The 22,172-nt window shown below is 43.8% G+C and overlaps 1 protein-coding gene across 7 annotated transcripts in view; it reads right to left on the bottom strand.

Annotated features, from left to right (window-relative positions):
- The window catches only part of BCL2L13 (BCL2 like 13), a 169,043-nt gene that overhangs the window by 109,799 nt on the left and 37,072 nt on the right, over nt 1-22,172 (bottom strand). For 6 of the 7 annotated variants that reach the window (XM_033951700.1, XM_033951699.1, XM_033951698.1 and 3 more), the window contains 2 exons: nt 9,325-9,435; nt 6,765-6,921 (listed from right to left, as the gene is read on the bottom strand). In XM_033951700.1, coding sequence (XP_033807591.1) covers nt 6,765-6,921; nt 9,325-9,435 — 268 coding nt within the window. Of the gene's footprint in view, nt 1-6,764; nt 6,922-9,324; nt 9,436-11,243; nt 11,312-22,172 lie in introns of those variants that run through there. The other variant, XM_033951704.1, reaches the window with a different exon arrangement.

The raw sequence follows: 22,172 nt of genomic DNA, 5'->3' as shown, positions 1-22,172 counted from the left end.
CTACTTCAAAGGACATTTTTAGGGAAGATTCAATCTTCCTATCCTGCGCATCCTTTAGTGTAACTCCCCCTTCCACCGGCAAGGTAGTCTTTTTTGTCACCGCTGCCACCAAAGCGTCCACCCTAGGTAACCTAAACTTTTCAAGTTCGGTCGGGTCAACCGGATACAAGAGCCGCATGGCTTTTGCCACTCTTAAACTGGCCTCCGCCGCATCCCATTGCGCCGAGATCAGCTCCTGCATGGCTTCATGCACCGGAAAGGACTTAGGTGGCCTACGTGTACCTGCCATCAGGGGGTTACCTGACACCTTAGCGTCCTCCTGAGAAATGTTCAAACTCTGCAAAGCCTTTGAAATTAAGGAAGAAAGCTCCTCTCTATGGAACAAACGGAGAGCGGAAGGGTCATCCACCTCCCTACCCGGGGGACTCTCCGCGTCCCAATCTAATACCTCACCTTCCTCTAACGACTCAGGAAGCGAGAAAGGGGACCTTGGCAAATTATCTTCTGCGTCCGCAGACACCAGTCTGCGCTTCTTTGCCCCCTGCGACCGCCCTGGCGACCCTACCGCCCCCGCAGTGGGTCTGGCATCATTCCCATACCCCACCGCAGAGGTAGAGGGTACCGCAAGGGACGGCCCGGCCCCCGGCACCGGCTGGGCAGGCTGCGAGGACTGCAACCTAAAAGCCTGGTGCAACAGCATCACAAATTCGGGCGAAAATGAGCCCAAGTTAAGGGACGCTAAACCGCCCTGATCCATACCGGGGAGCGGGACCGCGCCTTCCTCCAGCGCTCCCGACTCCCCCCCCCCGCCGCCTCACTCCTCTCCGCCGTGGAAGAGCTCTGCAGCAATCCTGCGTTGACTTCGAGCGGCGGGGACATCGAGCGAGCTTCCCGCACCCGGGAAATGGCCACATCACAAGCTTTTAAAAAGGCATCTTCTGCCGGTGCGTTCAAACACCCGGCAGAGCAAAAGCCCGACAATGTTCGGCGCTTCCCACAGCGCGAACACTGCTGACCAGCCTCTGTAGCCATCCCCCGCCTCGGCACCAAACAAAACTTCCGACGTGTTTTTTTTTTGGTTTTTTTTTTTTACACACGCGGCGAACGCCGCCGAACGCCGACTCCGCCCACCAACAAGCCCAGCACCCGGGAACGCGACCATGAACCACGCCAAAGGAGTAAGTAACTTACTCACCCAAATGCTCAGCCGCTCCACCCGAAGCCAGGTTATCGTTGGTAAATGCACTGGAAGCCGAGCCAAACACTGCACGGCTCAGCGCAAGCAGGAAGTCGGCCCCCCTTTTTTTTTATACTGGAATGAAGAAGCCAGAAAGCCAGACAGCACTCCTGCAGCGTTTACAGAAACCCCTCAATCCAACGGAGGGGAGGGTGGAGAAGGGACCTGGGTGGGCCCAGGTGTAACCCCCAAAGCCGGCACCACTCAGCCAGGCACCCCTGACCTACTGAAGAGAACTAGTCTCAACAGAGGAATCCCAACTATCCGGCAGCAGCCAGAATCCAGGAGCTAGAGAGTTAGCTCCACCCCTGCTGGGAGATAGAGCAAAACTGAATCAACAGGAGGAACACCAGGCTTTAAGGCCAACTGTTAATCAGTTCTCTATCTCCACCTGCTGGTCGATGTGAGCTATACCCACTAGTCTCTGGATTCATCTGCTGCTTTGCTATGGAAATATATGTCTTTAGTTTTAGGAATAAGTTGGGGGATAAGTGTGCATTCTGGGGAGCAGTAGGGTGGAATATTGATACTGACTGGGTTTATAAATCAGAAAGTACTCTGAAAAACGTGGACCAAAATGGTAAATCATTGCTTACTTGTATGACCTTTCATAAGGTTGGAAACTGTTATAGGAAAAGTGTTCCTGCACAAATTATTTAGCTTTCTCTTACTATTGACAACTCTAGACCTACTGATGAAGGTATGTACATTATGGACATGTGGTTTAAGGGTGGGTCTAGCTATCCGACCCATCAGTTTTCTTATGGGATCTATCTACCTCCTCTAATTTTACCTATCCCTTTTGTGCGCTGTGGTGTTCTAAATACCCTTTGTTGCCAGGACAGCAAAAGCTTGATATTGCCGTTACCATCTATAAGGGCAATTACACATGTCATGTTTCTAATCTGACACAGGGTAGTTTTGTAGGTAATTTACCCCCAGGTTATTGTTCTGTCTTGGCTCATAGGTATGCCCCATTGTTGCTGCATCAGATTTGATATTTACTGGCTTTATGGAGACTTTTCGCTCCCTGTTAAGCTACCCAGCCAGTGGATAGGCCAGTGCACTTTAGCTAAGGTTATCATGCTTCTGCATATTTTTCTGAAAGGCATCCTTCCTATTCACATGGTTTTTCCTCTTTTCTGTCTCAATATAAATCTGATCACATGTATACATAGATGCTATAGGGGTCCCAAGAGGGGTCCCAGATGAATTTAAGGCCCGAGCTCAGGTTAAGGCTGGGTTTGAGTTCCTTATTCCCTTTATTACTATTAATAAGAATGTTGATTGGATTAATTAAATTTATTATAATCAGTAACGCTTTGTGAACTATTCTAGGGACGCCTTGCAAGGTATTACTGATCAATTAGGCTCCATTTCTCAGATGGTTAAATCGTATGGCCCTAGCTATGATTCTAGCTAAAAAATTCTCCTCAGTACTTTAAGCTGTTGTACTTTTCTTTCTGACAATATAGGTCCTACTATGGACATTCAGAAATTAGCAGGCCTCTTTGCTGAGCTCAAATGTAACTCTGATTTATCTAATTCTTGGGATCAGCACTTTAGTTGAATGCAGGGTTGGGTAAAAGACCTTTTTATTGTTATAATCTCTATTATTATCTGCACTCTTGTTTTGACTGCTCATGTACTGTGTTATTCGTATTACAGCTCCTAAAAAACCCCTCCTTGAGAGACATATCTAGAGTATCACTCCATTCCAGCTCATGCTGTGTATTTATGATGTCATTTTCATGACGTAAGAGGGGATTGAAGGGACACGTATCAAGTCCTTAAGCATATGTTGTTTAAAGATGTAAAGCCAGGCCCTGTTTGTCTTTCTTTCTTTGAAGAGAGTACAAGGACATTTATGTTTGAACAGAGATGTTGTGAAGTGAATTCAATTGTTTTTATAAGCCGTATTTGCAAACAGATTTAGATTAGGGGCTCTGCTGGTCAAGGCTTTTTCTGACCCTCTGTGGACTTCAATCTCCAGATAGAAAAAATGCTGATGTGTTTAAAGTTTCATGTGACCTGTGTCCATATATGGTTTGTGTTTACGTCACATGCTGACACATGCTGACAACACTGATTCATGTAAAAGATATAAAAGGAATGTGAATCTCATAATAAAATTGGATATGTTTGGAGATCATTTCTGGCCTCTACAATATGTCCCCAGATGCATCTAACTTTCAAATGACAGAGAAAGAGAAAGTATGGGGCAGGAATTGGGACCTAATCCTTTTCAGGCGGGGGAAAAAAAAAATTATTTTGTGGACCGGCAAACCATTAGGACTGAAATTTAAAAACCCCGTTTCCGCCCCGTCTTCGTGAGCTCGGTCCTCGCAAACCATCTGATCCCATCCGCACAAGCCTCAGTTATGATTTTATACTGAATGTATTTTATTAAAGTATAAAAAAAAACAATATTCTGTACAATTGTCATTTTATAAATACAAATAATACAGAGCAAAGATCAACAAAACCCCTGTCTCCCCTCCCCTTCACATATATCCTCTCTACTATCAAGAAAACCGAATAGCCAAATTATTACAGAATGCTACACAGAAATATCATGCTAACAGAATACCGCAGTCACACATAGCGGGAATAGGGTTAGGGGAGTGCAACTAGGGCAACTGCCCCCCTGGTCAGAGAGAGCCCTAAGCTACTGCCTGGACTTTGCAGTCCCCAGTTATGTCTATCACCAGGATATATATTTCAAATCTGATATATTCTAATCACAAAATAGAAATAAAATTATTTGTTTCTACCTTTTGTTGTCTCTGGTTTCTGCTCTCATCTTCTTTTCACTCTCTTCCTTCCAGCATCTGCCCCTTCCATCTACTGTCTGACCTCTCCCCCTTCCATATGGTATTTGTCTTCTTTCTATGCCCCTCTCCCCTTTCCATCCAGCCTGTGTCCCCTCTCTCCTTTTTACATGATTCATTCCAGCTTCACTGCTCTCTTCATTTTTATCTCTCCTATACCAGATCTAGCATCTTTGTCTCTCTCTATTTTTCTGCTGATCCCCCTTCCCATCTCATTCCTGTCTCTCCCCTTCCCCTCCTCTAATCTCCCTGCCAGCTGTTTCCTTCCTTTTTTCTTCTCCCTTCCCTCCTCCTCCTGTCCAGCAGTAACTCTCTTCCCTTCCCTTTCCCTCCTCCCCTTTCAGCAGCATCTCTCCTTATCCTTCCCTCCAGGTCCAGTAGCAGCTGTCCCTTTTTTCCCCTTGCCCAGCAGCTTCCCGGACTCCTTTCCCTCCTCCCCTCCCAGCAGCATCTCTCTTTCTCCCTCTCTAGGTCCAGTAGCAGCTGTCCCTTTTTTTCCCTTGCCCAGCAGCTTCCAGACTCCTTTCCCTCCTCCCCTCCCAATAGCATCTCTCCATATCCTTCCCTCCAGGTCTAGGTCCAGTAGCAGCTGTCCCTTCTTTTACCATGCCCAGCAGCTTCCCAGCCTCTAACAATGTCTTTCTCCCCTCCCAGCAGCTCTCCTTACTTACCAGCACAGCGATTCAGGAAGGCAGCCTCGGGTTCTTTCTTGGGTCGCGCCGCCTCTGAGGAAAGAGGAAGTTGCATCATCAGAGGCAGCCGTGACTCAGCAAAAGCCCCAAGGCTGCCTTCCTGAATCGCTGCGCTGGTAAGTAAGGAGAGTCGCTGGGAGGGGAGAAAGCACATTGTCGGAGGCTCCCCGTAACCTCTCCGGCCCTGTGAGGACTTCAGCTGTCGATCTTGCCAGCCCTGTGCAGACCGGCAGGAATTTTCTGAGGACCGGCATCGCTCCGCGAACCAGTGGTTGAAGAACAGTGCATTAGACTACTCCTCCACTCCAATGCTAAAACTTTAATAAAAAGCCAAAAAGGAGTGAAAAGAAAAGAAAACCATGAGATCTGATGAAGTATGTCTGGATTGGGGCAGTGAAAAGAAGCAGATCCTGATACTGGAAAGTTCTTGATATACACAAGATAGTTGTTTAAACAATTTTATTGAATTTTCCAGCTTTACAAAAATATGTCCAACTCTCGCAAGACAGAACAGCAAAGAAACAATGAAACCCCACTAATCCAACTCCAAACCCAAAACTCTCCTCCACCTATAACCCAGACCCCACCTTTCCCCTTCTATGAAGCTGAGAAGCCTCCTTCCCAGTCTTAAACTCAAGGAGCAGGAGTCTTGACTCTTGCAATTCCCCATCCTTTCTTTAAAGCATTTATTGCAAACTGGGTGTCGTAGCAGATTCCAGGTGTGGCCCAATGAGACGCCGATAAGGAGGAGAGGCGCCGGTGCTGGCCGGCTGCTTATAGACGTGCCTCTCAAGGCGAGAGGCGCGTCCTGTGGGCAGTCGGCTGGCGCCGGCGTCTCTCCACCTCCCCTCCTCCAGGATCCCCCACTGAAGTGACAGTATTAGGGACATGGATGCACGTGATGTCATTGTGTCGACGTCCACGCGCTTCTGGGTGCCTTCCGGCCGGGGCACAGGATTTAGTGTGTCACCAGCCAAAAAGTTTGTGGGATACTGTTTTTAAAGAAAATATTACCGTATTACAGTTGAAAAAAAACAAACAAACAGAGGGCCGCCGTGTGAGCGGACTGCTGGGCACGATGGACCACTGGTCTGACCCAGCAGCGGCAATTCTTATGTTCTTAATGCTTGAGAGGTAAGGCAGTGTGGGAAACCCCTTGAAAGAGCTGTGAAAACCATCTTTATCAAAAATCTCTAGAAAGTACATTACTCTATGTATGTTCAGGCAACCCACTTATATGGCTAGTGAAGCACTTCAAAGAAATTTTCTCTTGGTAAGAGCTAATTTCCCATCAACATGCATGGGTCACCAGTTACAATCCTGACAACCTTACTGAGTAAATGAGCCACCTTGATCTTTATCTGCTATAATATATTTTACTATATTGTTGAATTTTTCCATGAAAAGACAGATATTCAGTATCAAAAGACCCCAATGAACACATTCATCATTATATTGTCAGTCTCTATGTCAGATGGACACTTAAATCTACTCTAAAACCTTCCTGTCTTAATGTCAATTTTAATTGGGGAAAGATATAGAGGAAACTACAATATTCACATTCCCAAACCATCAGTAAGCTGCTTCAAATTACTTGTAACTTTTACTTAATACATGAAGATGACGGCGAAGTCAAGATCTTTGCACTGAGCAATACTGCTCACAAAATTTCAAATTTGTGTCACATTTTTCTGCATCAAATAATCTGACCACAAATCTCTGGTACAACAACTGGAAGCCAAAATAGGAAATCTAAATGATTAGCAAATCTAAAGGATATACTTCCAGTGGTGCTACTTAGGTCAACCTGGTGTGTAATTCTAAAAGTCACTACATATATATGTTATCTTCTGAAAATCAGACTGGCTAAGGTATATTCCAGGAACACCCAGAGAAAGTCATGCAGAGGGTTACCACATACCAAACTCTTTAAGGATAGTAGTCTATTAGATGCTATGAGTTTTGGACAACATAAGTGGCTGCTTTAAATGCACGTTGACTCACTTGGTGAGCAGGCTCTGTAGTGCTTTGTCCAGCTGTTCCTTGAGCTCCACAGACACCTTCTCTCCCAAATGAGCCAGGCAGTCTTGTATTGAGCTCTCTGGACTGGCAGGACTGAAGACTGGGGAAGTCTGGATATCAAAGCCTGTGCTGGAGAAGGCTGAGAACAAAGACCAAAATAAATTTAGAAGCACAAAGCTTTGCGTGCACCCCTTCTCTTCAAACAAAGCAGTTGTTTTCTGCCAGGGCTGTGAAGTCAGTACATGAAACCTTCTACACTTCCCCCTCCCCATTCGCAGTTTCAACACTCGCGATTTCACATATTCACAATTTTTTTGGAGGGGAGGGGAACCCCTACCATAGTATAGCACGTTCCCGGCTCTCTCCAGCCTTTCCCCCTGGCATCCTGGCCTTACCTGGTGGTCTAGCGGGCTTTTGGGGCAGGAGTGATCTTCCTACGCTCCTGCTCCGTGTAGATCGCCAATAGGAAATGGCTGCCGTGAGCTCCCGTCGTAGGGTCCAGGAACTCACGGCAGTCATTTCTTATTGGTGATCTGCAAGGGGCAGGAGCGTAGGAAGATCACTCCTGTCCTGAAAGCCTGCTAGACCACCAGGTAAGGCCAGGATGCTGGGGGGAAGGTGGGAGGGAGTCAGAGCCAGATGAGAAGATATTTGCGATTTTTCTCTATTCGCGATCCGCGAATACCGAGGGAGAAGTGTACTCCAACTTTTCTGTTTTTCTAATGTCTGACTCTAATGTCCACTCCAGCTCCTACAGATATTAGGCTTTAAATCTGTTGATCTGGATCTAAAGTACTGGTAAATATGACTTTAGATCCATGACAAATATATAGATATAAAAAAATCTATCTATATCCACATACACAAACACAGAATTTTGCACATACAGTATTTGGGCAAAATTCCTCACCTCCACAGGATGCACAGAATTCTGCATATGCTGTGCAGAATTCAGCACAAGCACATGCAGCAATGGCTCTGCTCACTCTTTACCCCTCCAATACTAAGCTCCCATGGCAAGAAGAGGAGGAAGTAAACTGCAGCACAACAGGCCATTTTCCTCCTCATGTGCTGGCTTAGATCGGACTGTTTATGTGAACCACTATCCCGTGGTTCATATAAACAGCCAGGTCTAAGTCGGTACAAGAGGAGGAAGTGACCTATTGTGCAGCAGGTCAATTCCTCCTTGACATAGGAGTGGGCAGAGCTACTGCTGTGGCTGAAAATGAGACAAGGCCAGAAAAAAGGTAAGTGTGCAATGGGAGATTGAAGAGGGCGTTTGCCCTGTGGAGGAGGTTTGGGGCAAGGTAAAAGGGTGAATGTACCATGGGGGTGGGAACAGCAAGCTGAAGGCTTGCCCTAGGGGAAGGGGACGGGAGGAAAGATACAGTGACAGTTGGAGAGGTGAAGTAAAAGAATGAGATGTAGGGAAATTGCATGCAGGAGAAGATTTTAGGGGCTGAGAGAATTATGGGTCATGTTGGCATTTAGAGGGAGACTGGACTGCAGTTGGAGAAAGAAAAGAAACCGAAGAGTCTGCAACCTGAGAAAGCAAAAGGCAGGAAGAGATTTTAGGCCTTATGATGGGGAATTTCCTACACAAAACCCTACAAATAAAGTTACAGAATTTTCAAATGTTTTGTGCAGAATATTTATTTTTTTGCACAGAACTCTGCTAGAAGCAAGAGACAGAGATAAGTATAAAAAGATAAATTTACCATATAATTTTTTATTTTGAAATTGGACTGACTCCACAGCACTGCTTTCTGAACCAGAAATATATTGTGTAAGAAATGAACACTTAATTGGATTACATATAGATGAAGAGCGAGGTCATCAAACACCATATCTTAATTAAAAAATGTGTAATAAGTCCAACTGCATAGCTTTAGAAACCAAACTCCTCCTTACTCTATAAATATCTGCCCACAGGCATAAGGATTCAGTGTTTCCTACTGTATACATTACTGAAATGCAGCTCTCTTGTAAAAGACAGTTGGCTTGCACTGGGCTAGTTAGTATGTAATTAAGTATGAGATCATAAAGGTAGTTTCCATCCATCACTTATCCTGCATCTGAAACCTGAGTCTACCTGGTACTTCATCTCTGGTGTGATGCTGAGCAGTAGGTGAATGGTCAGTTATCATACAATATTAAAGTTATCAAGTGTGGCTGTTTGAGAATCTCTTATCAATGGTTTAAAAAAAAACACAAAAAAACAACAAACCCACCAAATTAAAAACTATGACCCTACTCATATGAACCTAAGTTTTCTCAATAGTATTCATATCTGCCACTCTGTAATTAATACTCAATGTATGGATAATGCTGGAATGGCAAAGTAAGCTTGTTTTCACTGTAAGTATAAATTCAGTACTCTTACTTTGCATTCACACCTAATACTGGTAAGTCCTGTATGCTTTTTAAATTTTATAGCAGTGTGCTTCATACATACAGCTATCTTCAGAGTATGAACATGGAATTAATTAGAGCTCCTTCTAAATGATTATTCTCTACACAGGTGCCAAATAAGTAAACCAACCTTCTAAAATCTCCTCTTCAAGTTGTTTCAGCTCCATCAAAATCTCTGTCTTAACTTCCTCTAGAACCTCCTTTTCTAGAGGAACAGGGATTGAAAAAAGCTGCTGAGCTTCTGAAACAGAAAAGCACAAAATAAGCATTATTAAACACAAAACTTTTCTCCGAGATCCCAGGCCTCCTGCTATCCTTGTGAGCCAACCCCTAATCCCATCCCAATATCTACCTGCAATGCATTCCCTCTTGTAACTAGGGTTAATATTTTTTATTTACCTGGATGGGGGAGGTGTCAAGAGAGACCTGGGAGTCCATAGTGGGGGGGGGGGGGTGAAACCCATTGCCTGCCACTGGAGGCATGGCTGGCACGAGGAGGCATGATTCATGGCCATTTCAGGCCACGGGTGTCTTCAGGGAGGCCAGGAGAGCAGAGCAGGAAGTGTCATGTTGGGCTGGCTCTGGGTTTCACCACACATGTGTAACAATGAAGTCATGGGCTTTGTGCATGCTCAATAAACAATTTTCGTTCCAGGGTTGGGAGGAGCAGATTTCTGGATATTGTGGATTGGAGAAGTCCAAAGTTAATACATTTTTGTAGTTGTGGGGTTGGGAAGAGCAGATGTGAAGCAATAGAGTGAGGCATGGGGGTACCACAAATCACTCTTGTGGTTGCACAATTGCACATGCATGACCATGGGAGGGATAAGGAGAGACAGAGGATGCTGGGAAAATGCGTGGGGGACCTCAGAGAGCCTAGAAATGGCCCGAGTTTCTTGAATATGCTCAGTACAGGTAAAGGACACCTGCACCGAGACCTGCTCTACAAATTCATTAATAAAAGTCTCTCTTGAGAATTTTAAAAATACATAAAAATTAGTTGAGGAGTTGAGAATATGAACTGTCTTTAAATAGGCTCTAAATAAGTATAAAGAGCTGGAAATGGCAAGGATCCCATTTTGGGATCTGAGGATCTAGAAAAGTACTAGTTTTGACAGAGGACAGATTAGCTTAGCATTATTGTCTGACTTGTTTTAGGGTAGTTTAAATAAAAATAAAACTTTATACAAAATTAGGAAATGGAACTTTCAGGTGTTTGAAAGTTGGCACCTGATTGGATGCAGTGCTAGCTAAGGAATGATTAGGTTCTTACCTCGATAATCCTCTTTCCAGTAGAACAGCATACGATTCCTTACAGATGGGTTGTGTACCCCAACTCATGAGTTGAATTGTAGAAGGCAATCAAGCAATCATTTTTCTCAGCTCCACCTCCTTGTCTCCCTGGGCAATGCCCTCTCTCCAGTCCATGCCAAAGCAAGAGATAGCCCCTATAAGAGGAAATAACAAGGAGGGGTGCAGGGAATTCCCCAGTAATGTTAATTTTGCTCTGCTCTGTAACAGGAACAAAAAAAAGAACCAGTAAACTATCATTGCAATTGAGAAACTGAAGGTGGAACCAACTCACCCCTATGTGTGTGCAACCAGCACCAACACTTGTATAGCTCTGTGAAAGCAGAACGTAGCAAGCGGTGGGACTCTAAATCCATTGCCTTATTATAATTTTCTTTTCTTCTCTGTTGGCTGCCATGAACGAAGCCACTGGAAATTCAACCTAGACTACTATTCAATGCAAGCTGTATCCATCTCCAACAGGGCAGGTCATAAGGAATCATATGCTGTTCTACAGGAAAGAGGATTATCAAGAACCTAATCCAGGGTGGGACAGATAAGCCTGAACAAGCACCGAGAACTCAAGGCCACATCCATTTGTGCCGTCACATCCTCTCTGTAGAATTTCGTAAAGTTATGAAGAGTGGACCATGTGGCTGCCCTGCAAATTAAATCAAGCAGCACTGCCCTGGACTCTGCTCAAGAAGCAGCCACACTTCTGGAAGAATGAGCTTTCAAGGTGACTGGAGGTGGGTTTACCACTAACAACATATGCCGAGGAGATCGCTATACGAATCCAACAGGACACAGGAGCATTAGAGGCTGGTCTTCCCCAATGATTAGCGCTAGATAAGAAGATGATCTGAAAGACAATAAATTTATCACCTCAGGAAAATGGAGAAGTACTCTCCGTACATCCAGCAACCTTAAAACCTTGTCCTGTTACTTCTCGTCTGTGGGCTGAACTGCAGGAAGCCTCACTTCCTGATTAAACATAGAACACCAAAACTACCTTTGGCAGAAAAGGCGGCATGGTGCACAAAGACAACCCTGCTTCTGTGAATCTGAGGAAATGCTCTCTGCAGAATAATGCCTGCAGCTTAGACACTCTCCCAGTGGAAGTGATTGCGACCAAAAACACTTCTTCACAGTCAGATCCATGAGAGATGCGTCTGACAAATTTCTATAGTGAAAGATCACTCCAAAGTTGTAACGGCAAAAAACACCATCTAACTTTTACGGAAGGAAAAGACGATGTCACCAACGTAACAAACTTGATGACATGTTTCATAAACATGTCACACCAACGGGAGCCTGTTGTAAATAAAATATCATTGGTACAGCTGGAAATGCAAAAACATGTCAAAACAAAATTTAAAAGGAGCAGATGTAAACAACTTATAGGAACTCGAAAAATACTTGAGCTCAAAAGGTACTACTAACTATGAGTGGAAAAGACAGTGACAGTAACCAACTGCTCATAATCACACCAGGAAGGCTTGCCATTCAATTTCATAGATCAATCCCGATGGGGCTAATGTATTAAGTTTATATATCCATCATTGTTTTTTGCCCCACAGGAATTCCATCATATTGCCTCCTCGTGCCAAGTAGGGTACTTCCAACAAGGAATACTTGAGCTTGGTCACAGAATGTTGAAATTGGGCCCAGTGTAGAAAAGTTCCTTTTCAACATAATAAGGTACCCTCCGTTGTTTTGCCTATGAGTATTACTGATATGTTTATTAATTTTGGCGTTTGAGAAATTTTTAGAGTATAATTTGAACTTGTTCAATTATGGTTTTGTGTTTCAGAGACCGACACCCATTGCATGCCTAACAACGAGAAAAAAAAAATTGAATGTGTTATAATTGGTTCCCTGAAGCAGGAAATCAAAACGTATCACATCGGGACCAAGTAAATAGATAAGTGTTTCCTATCTTTTGCTCACAATAAGCATGTATAGTTATAAAAACATGCCACGAATCTGGAAGAAAATGCAATGATTGGGTGAAGAGGTTTGGGGTGTTTTTTTTTTGGGGGGGGGTAATTCTTCCTTTTTTAACTTTAAAGGTCTCTGAGCATATAGGAAGAACGGCACTGCCCAGTGACACAAGAAGGCGGAGCTGAAGAATCTGTTTGATGCCTTCTACAAGTTTCCCACAATTAGGGAGATAAAACCTAGAGTCCTGACTAATTAGATCCAATGTAACTGCATTGTTTCTTCACTGACCTGATGAAGACAGATTTAACTCTGGAAAATTTATCAAAGATTCATTCAGTTTCTTCAATAACAAGGTTATCACAGGTAGTGCAGTGGTTAGAGCTACAGCCTCAGCATCCTGAGGTTGTGAGTTCAAATCCCATGCTGCTCCTTGTGACCTTGGGCAAGTCACTTAATCCCCCCATTGTCCCAGGTACACTAGATAGATTGTGAGCCCACTGGGATGCTTGCATACCTGAATGTGAATCACTTAGGCAGTCAGTGCCATATAAATACTAAAATAAATAAATAAAAATTTGGTAGTTAACACTTGTTTCCATATGTCCTTTGCTAAGGGAAATTAATTAATTTCAAAGGCAGATCATAAAAACTGCCCTCCACTTCTGTGTGACAGCATATTTTCATATACCAAGTCAAAATCAGAAAAATTACTAGAACAGTCTGTGATCAAGACCTTTCACTATGATACAGTTTACACAAGATATAACCACATTCACAGCAGAATTCCACTGCACTACTTTGCAGCATAGTTCTTGCTGATAAATTATGTAGCGAGTTTGTACTGGACGTGTAATTCCATGTACATTCATTTCCCTAACTCTATGTCCAATAAGTTCTATCCTTTTACCCACCATATGCTTAGAGCATCATATGTTACACTTACTAACTTTGCACAGTCTAATTTCAAATAGATTGTTTCACAAAGTTGTACAAAAATAGCATTGCCTGTTGTCATGCCCTTGAGACTTGTTGAGACCAGCAAGACCAAAATTAGAATCAACTCCACAGATAAAAATGAGAAACTGTGCTGCATCATTTATATCACAAGCAAGCAAAAGGAAGAATTTTTAAATGTAATTGTTTTTGAAGAGAGATTTACAAAACAAAAGCTATTTTCCTTTTTCAGTTATACCTCTTCAGAAATTGCAGTCTCAATTTGTAATGGGTCACACTTTCTATGATCAGTTTAGAAACATAAAAATAGGCACAAAGAAATGACACATTAACCTCAGATTTCCATTTAAAGTGTCATTGCATTTTTAAGTCTTGCAGTTTTAATATTCCTTGAAGCACATTTGCTATTGCTAAGCACCTATTCTGGTTAAAAAAAAAAAATTTCAACGAAATGCAAACAGATAAAGAGAGTTTATGTTCTTACCTTGATAATATCTTTCCCAGTAGATAGGTGTGTCATTCTGGACAAGTGGGTTATCGCACTATGGCTGCAAATCATATATATAGCCGAAGGAATCCACTCCGGATTTTTTCCGTGACCTTCCTTCCTCACTGGGACTCGGGAGCTTACTACCACCTGCAGTTAGTACCCAAGATTGCAAGAGCTCCATCGAAGTTATATGAAATAAGGGAAAATGGGAAACTTCCCAAATGAATAAACTGATCTACTCAAACATCAATGAACAACTAACAGCATCAAAGGAGTTCAAGTAGCACCCCTGTAGACACTAAAACATACAGTCATGTGAAAAAATTAGGACATACCATGAAATATTCAGTTCTTAAGAAATATTCACTTATAGATTTCTAATATTTTTTTTTATTTATCTCTGGAAAAGAAAGTGGAACTGGAATATTGGCGAGAGTGCCTGGAAACATGAAAATTAGCGTGCCCTGAGCCTCTAGAGCAGTACCTCTCAAACATTTTAAGCTCTGGCAGACTAAACAGAGCAAATGTTTTTGCAGCACATTCTAATTGAAATTATAAAATTGTAAAACCAACAAAAAGTTAAATTTGAGAGTTATTTATTTAAAATTCTTTAAGCTATGTATGGGTAATTGTAACTAAAGTGAAACTAAAGTAGATAAAATAGAATTGCAAATCAACACGATGAATGTACTTGTTTTTGATTGTAAATTAACGCAAAATGCGGCTCGATAGTCAACACGCAAACACATTTCAACATCCACCAACTGCAGTTGTTCTCTTTTATATTCGATGGTCTCGGGGCTCAAGGATCTATCGTACGAGGAAAGGCTGAAAAATTTGCGGCTGTACTCACTCGAGGAACGTAGGGAGAGAGGAGACATGATCGAGACGTTTAAGTATATTACCGGCCGTATCGAGATGGAAGAAGAGATTCTCTTTCTCAAAGGACCCTCAGCCACAAGAGGGCATCCGCTCAAACTCAGGGGCGGGAAATTTCATGGCGACACCAGGAAATATTTCTTCACCGAGAGAGTGGTTGATCCTTGGAACGAGCTCCCGGTGCAGGTGATCGAGGCAAACAGCGTGCAAGAATTTAAGAGCAAATGGGATGCCCATGTGGGATCCCTTAGAGGGTTAAGCCAAGGGAACCTGTCACCAGGAGTGGGATCCCTAGGATAGTAGACTTGGGGGTGGGTCAGTAGAGTGGGCAGACCTGATGGGCTATGGCCCTTATCTACCATCATCTTCTATGTTTCTATGATTTCATTTCTGTCAGAGCTGAAAATCCAAGTTTGCAAAGATAAGAATATCCAAATAGTAACAAAGCCTTTATTGCTTTGTTGCTCAAGTTAGGATAACCACTGCATAAAAAATAAAAATAAAATTACTTGCTGATAGTTTTCAAAGACCATCACGTCAAAGAATATGTTTGTCTGGGCTGTTGTATCCTTACACACAGATGCTCATAACATTGACAGACTCTTGTGTACGTGACATACATGTCATCTATTCTAGTATACTTATGAAGGGAATTTTTTAAATTAAAGTAAAATTCTGGAATCTCTTGTGCCACACCCAGAAAATCTTCAGGGCACACCACCGTGCCGTGGCACACAAGTTTGAGAGACACTGCTCTATAGGTTCTGGGTCTACTATTAAGCAAGGTCTTAGGGTGACAGTCCACCAAGCAGTTCATGAATTCATCCAAAGAAAAACTGCCCTTTAAAAAAGGGAGTCTGGCAAAAGTAGCTTTAAAGGTGGAATCATCAGCTCATTGTCTAATCCAAAGCATTCCACGAGCAGAAATTGAATAAGCTTGACGCTTTACCCAGGACACGTATAACATCAAATAGATACAAAAGCCAAGTTTCAAGTTTATTGAGATTTTGATTTAAATGCAATATCAAGTATTTTCAATAATAATTTGGGGTGGACAAATAAAACAGTTTAAAGCCACACCAGATAAAAGCAGATGAAACGGAGGTTCATCTCCCTCATTCTCGAAAGTGCGCAGTCTGGACAAACAAGCACGTGTAACAAAGGATGCCGCTGAGGCAGCTTTGACTCCTAAAGCCACTGCCTCAAAAAGTCTCCTGAGAACAACTTCTACTCAGTGGTTCTGCATATCTTGAGCACCACACCACCTTCACTTGGGGGGTGCGCTTATATCCCGCTTAAAACTAAACAGTTCACAAGATACATTCACAGTTTTAAAAACAATACAACAAATATTTTTTAAAACTCTCCAACAGTATTATTAAGTAAGCAGTTCTCATTAAAAGGCTTCTATAAAATCATTTTTAACACCTTTTTAAATCTCTGAATGTCAGAGAGCATCCTAAGTGACCCTGTTAGATTATTCCATAGTAGCACCCCTGCCACCGAGATTATTGAAGCCCTCATATTTGCGTAATGTACGCTTGTCAGCCCGTCATCAACTACCCTTAGTGTCCCCCCCTGACTTCAGGGCTCAACCTGATTGATATACTTCTAGCACCTCAGTCAGATACCAGGAGATATGAAAATATCACTTAAAAACAAACAAACAACAAAAGACTTTAGTAATCTGTGCAACCAAGGAATCTACTTTAGGCTGACTAAAAACTTGCTGACACCCCTGTGACATAGGATACGGCCTGGACATGGGCTCTTGCTACTGTGAGAGACCCATCAGGAGAATCCCACTGCTCTGAAATCAAGACATTGATGTCTGGATGCAAGGGAAACGAAGAGGACTGAACCCTCACTCAATACACGAGGGAGAGAAAGTAGAAGGAGCTGACCGAGTGTCCAAATTCAGTTCATGCAGACTCCAAAATGAGACCCAGTAAGGCAGTGGACTGAAATAAAGGTAGAACCATGGGAACGTCCCAATGTGCTATAGGCAAAATAGAATCCAAAGTGCCAGTGTACATTTCCTGGTCCCCTGCAATGAATAGAGCATCTATAGACAATAAAGGAACAGTAAAAGTATCCTCTTAATTGGTATCCCCTGTAAACAGGTCTGAGTCCTGAACAGCTGCAGACTGAGAAGTCAATGCACCCCGAGATGCTACGCCTTGATGAGGTCCAGTCTGATGAACAGCAGGACTGCACAGAAGGGGCATGGCTCTCCTAAAAGGCTTTCCATATAAAATTCATAAATTCTGAGAAGAAAGTCGTAACAGGGAGTGAGGAGTTACCTCTGTGATGAAACTACCTTGCGTTTCTTGGGCTGCGGGGCATCCTTTCACGCAGAATGATCACTAATTCCAGGCCCTGAAACAGAAAATGCTGCTCCAATAGACTAGTCACCCTTTTTGTCAACTTAGCATGCAGAGGAGAGGTTAATCTGGCTGCTCCCGTATCTCTGCATACAGCACGGCAAGTAGTGCAAGAACATGCCTGATGTGCAGAATTTGCGCAATTCTGGCATAAATCTGGGGTATAAGAGCCCAAGGACTCTATCCTAACCAGTTTTGAGGCATAATAAATGAGATTTAGACATACAGGGAACTTTTGAAAAAAAAGACTGCTATAAATCCAGGATGGCTGCCGTCAAGATTTTTGCACCTAAAGTCAAAAATCAGCAAATTTAGGATTTTTCAGGAGGGGAAACATAGGGGAACATGCAGGAACCCTCAAAAACCTGATTTTCATAACCCTTCCAATTCACCTCAGAAACTGTAACAGCCCACTGTGATCTGTGCTGCAGCCTGCCCAGCATTATATCTGCTTAATTTCTCTTCTCCTTCCTATTTCTTACTTAAAAAAAAAAAAAGCACAAAAAATAAACCCTTCTCTTTCCTCTGTTAAATCTTATTTCCTCTTCCTTTTTATAGGAATAAGGGTAAGACATATAGTCCCACCATATATAGAGACCCAAATAATCAGGACTAGTCAAATCAAGTCACTTCAGAACCAATCAAGATGACCTTTATTCTATGCAATCACTGTGGCGCTTTAATTCCAAGACATACTATTTGGAGGCTTAAGGCTTGCCCCATCTGTCTTCAACTTGCTAGTATTAAGGAGGAGCTCTGCAAACTTAAACAGGAATTGAATACAATTAAAGCAGCTTTCATCACTCCACAAAATCATACCAACTTACCACCTCTACCTCAAAGAATAAAACAGCCCAGGAATAAATGGGTCACAGTAGGCTCAGTAAGACTGCGACATGTAACACAGAAACATCCACCTTCACAAATATTACCTCTACAGAATTCCATCGCTCCACTAGTGCACTGCGATACTCAAGAAAACAGAAGGGAGGTGGGACTAGAACCAATGAAGGGAACTCAAGAGAGCAAGCACACCCTAAGCACAAATAAAAAGGCCAAAAACAGAAAACTATTACTGTTGGGGGGATTCCATCATCAGAGGCATTAACCTTGGAACACAGGGCGAGGAGACCAAAATAGTGAAATGTCTTCCAGGATCCTCAGCTACCAGGAGTTCCAGGCAAATACAGACTATAATTAAGGAAGAAACTAAGGATTTTAACACTGATGTTGTCATCCATCTGGGAACAAAGGACCTGGCCAACAACTCCACACTTGCAGCACAGAAAGCTTTTCGGGAGCTTGGTGAGGGTGTGAAACCTTTTGTAAACACTTTAGCTTTTTCTGAAATACTGCCTGCATATGGAAAGGGAGAGCAAAGAGTGAAAAACACAGAGGACTTTAATAGATGGCTCAAAGCCTGGTGTCATCAAGAAGGCTTCAGGTACATAGGAGGATGGGGAAATACATGGAAGGACAAGAAGCTATATTGCACTGATGGGCTACATATTACTACAGCAGGAAAAAGAAACCTTGCAGAGAAATTTAGACAATATTGTTCTAGGCATTTAAACTAGAAGGTGGGGGTGGTGTATGTACGAAGGACAATTATAGAGACCACCCCCGGCAAAAGAAAAGATGTGATAGTAGTAAAGACTGTAACATAAGCAATATCAGCAACTCATTTCTTAGTATTGCAACGGAAAGTGAAACGAAACAAAAATCCATACGAAAAAGCAGTTACTTACCGTAACAGGTGTTATCCAGGGACAGCAGGCAGATATTCTTGACTGATGGGTGACGGCACCGACGGAGCCCCGGTACGGACAATTTTAGAGTGATTGCACTCTAAGAACTTGGAAAGTTCTAGCAGGCCGCACCGCACACGCGCGAGTGCCTTCCCGCCCGACGGAGGCGCGTGGTCCCCAGTTAGGATAAGCCAGCTAAGAAGCCGGGGAGGTGGGTGGGACGCAAGAATATCTGCCTGCTGTCCCTGGATAACACCTGTTCGGTAAGTAACTGTGCTTTATCCCAGGACAAGCAGGCAGCATATTCTTGACTGATGGGTGACCTCCAAGCTAACAAAAAGAGGGATGGTGGGAAGGTTGGCCATTAGGAAAACAAATTTTGCAAAACAGATTGGCTGAAGTGTCCATCCCGTCTGGAGAAAGCATCCAGACAATAATGAGATGTAAAAGTATGAACTGAGGACCAAATAGCAGCCTTGCAGATTTCCTCAATAGGAGTTGAACGGAGGAAAGCTACGGATGCTGCCATATCTCGAAACTCTATGGCCCGTGACAGAACCTTCCAGTGTCAGTCCGGACTGAGCATAACAGAATGAAATGCACGCTGCGAGCCAATTTGACAGCGTACGTTTAGAAACAGGACATCCCAATTTAATCGGATCAAAGGATAGAAAGAGTTGGGGAGATGATCTGTGGGGCTTAGTACGGTCTAAATAGTAAGCCAAAGCCCGCTTACAGTCCAAAGTATGCAGAGCCTGTTCTCCAGAATGAGAGTGAGGTTTCGGGAAGAAGACAGGCAGAACAATAGATTGGTTGAGATGGAATTCAGAGACAACCTTAGGGAGAAACTTTGGATGTGTACGCAGAACCACCTTGTCATGATGAAAGACTGTAAAAGGTGGATCAGCAACTAGTGCATGTAGCTCACTGACCCTCCTGGCAGAGGTAAGAGCAATAAGGAAAAGTACCTTCCAAGTGAGAAACTTGAAAGGAGCGGTAGCCAAAGGTTCAAATGGAGGCTTCATTAAGGCGGAAAGAACCACATTGAGATCCCAGATCACAGGAGGGGCTTTGAGAGGTGGTTTCACATTGAAAAGACTCCGCATGAATCTGGACACCAAGGGATGAGCCGAGAGAAGTTTTCCATGGACTGGCACATGAAAAGCAGCAATAGCACTGAAGTAGACTTGAGGCCAGAGTCAGACAAAGAAAGAAGATAATCCAATAAGGTCTCCACTGCAAGGGAAGTGGGATCATGATGATGAAGAAGACACCAGGAAGAAAACCGTGTCCACTTCTGATGGTAACATTGCAGAGTGGCCGGTTTCCTGGAGGCATCCAGAATGGAACAAACGGGCTGAGACAAAAGAGTATCATGAGAAGTCAGCCCGAGAGAAACCAAGCTGTCAGGTGCAGAGACGGAAGGTTGGGATGCAGAAGGGTCTCCTGATGTTGCGTAAGCAGAGAAGGAAACAGTGGAAGAAGAAAAGGCTCCCTGGAACTGAGTTGAAGTAGAAGGGAGAACCAATGTTGCCTGGGCCACCGTGGAGCAATCAGAATCATGGTGGCTCGTTCCCTCTTGAGCTTGAACAAGGTTCTTAACATGAGAGGCAGAGGAGGGAAAGCGTACAGGAACAGATTGGACCAATCGAGGAGAAATGCATCCGCTGCCAGACGGTGAGGAGAGTAGAGTCTGGAGCAGAAGAGGGGCAGCTGGTGATTGTGAGGAGCTGCAAAGAGGTCTATCTGAGGAGTGCCCCACTGAGCGAAGATGGACTGTAGAGTTAAAGGATCGAGTGTCCACTTGTGAGGCTGGAGAATTCTGCTGAGCTTGTCCGCTAAGGAATTCTGTTCTCCCTGAATGTAGATAGCTTTCAGGAATAGTTGGTGATCTATGGCCCAAGCCCAAATCTTCTGGGCTTCCTGGCACAAGAGGCTAGAGCCTGTCCCACCCTGCTTGTTGATGTAGTACATCACAACTTGATTGTCTGTGCACAGCAGGAGGACCTGAGGAAAGAGAAGATGTTGGAAGGCCTTGAGGGCATAAAACATCGCTCTGAGTTCCAGGAAATTGATGTGATGTTTCATTTCCTGGGATGTCCAAAGTCCTTGAGTTTGGAATTCGTTCAAATGAGCTTCCCAGGCATAAGGGGAGGCGTCGGTGGTGATGACAAGTTGATGAGGAGGTAGATGGAACAGAAGACCTCTGGAGAGATTTGAGGATATCAACCACCATTGTAGAGACTGACGAAGAGATGATGTCACAGATATGTGTCGTGAGCAAGGATCCGTCGCTTGGGACCACTGGATAGCTAGGGTCCATTGAGGAGTGCGCAGGTGAAGACGTGTGAAGGGTGTGACATGAACTGTGGAGGCCATGTCACCCAAGAGTATCATCATTTGCTTGGCAGAGATGGAACGTTGTGGAAGGACCTGCTGACATAGAGATTGAAGAGTTTGAAGACGGTTGGACGGCAGGAATGCTCTCATGAGGACTGTGTCCAGCACCGCTCCAATGAATTGAAGTCTCTGAGTGGGGATGAGATGGGATTTGGGTAGATTGATCTCGAACCCCAGAAGTTGTAGAAACAGGATGGTTTGGTTGGTGGCCAGGAGTACTGTCTGAGATGAATTGGCCTTGATTAACCAATCGTCCAGATAAGGAAAGACCTGAAGGTGGTGAGAGCGTAGAAAGGCAGCCACCACAATCAGACATTTGGTGAAAACTCTTGGGGAGGAGGCAAGACCGAAGGGCAGCACCTTGTATTGGTAATGACAATGATTGATCATGAAGCGGAGGTACTGTCTGGAGGCCAGATTGACCGGTATGTGAGTGTATGCCTCTTTGAGATCGAGGGAGCATAGCCAGTCGCCCTGATAGAAAAGAGGGTAAAGAATGGCCAGAGAAAGCATTCTGAATTTTTCTTTGACCAAGCATTTGTTGAGATCGCGAAGATCTAGAATGGGTCTGAGATCTCCTGTTTTTTTGGGGACCAGAAAATAACGGGAGTAGAATCCCTGCCCCTTCTGATCTAGAGGAACTTCCTCTATGGCGTTCAGGAGGAGGAGGGATTGAACCTCCTGAAGAAGGAGAGAAGACTGAGAGGTGTTCAAAGCAGACTCTCTTGGCAGACTTTGTGCAGGACGTGTCTGAAAGTTGAGAGAGTAGCCGTGGCGTATGATGTTGAGGACCCACTGATTCGATGTGATGTTCTCCCAACGGCTGATGTAACAAGAAAGACGTCCTCCTATGGGTCGAGGGAGATGGGCAGATGGTGGAATACTGGCT

The sequence above is a fragment of the Geotrypetes seraphini genome, chromosome 7 (assembly GCF_902459505.1).
Source record: "Geotrypetes seraphini chromosome 7, aGeoSer1.1, whole genome shotgun sequence".
NCBI classification, from domain to species: Eukaryota; Metazoa; Chordata; class Amphibia; order Gymnophiona; family Dermophiidae; genus Geotrypetes; species Geotrypetes seraphini.
The sequence above is the reverse complement of the archived record's forward strand: the minus strand, read 5'-3'. Positions and strand labels throughout refer to the sequence as shown.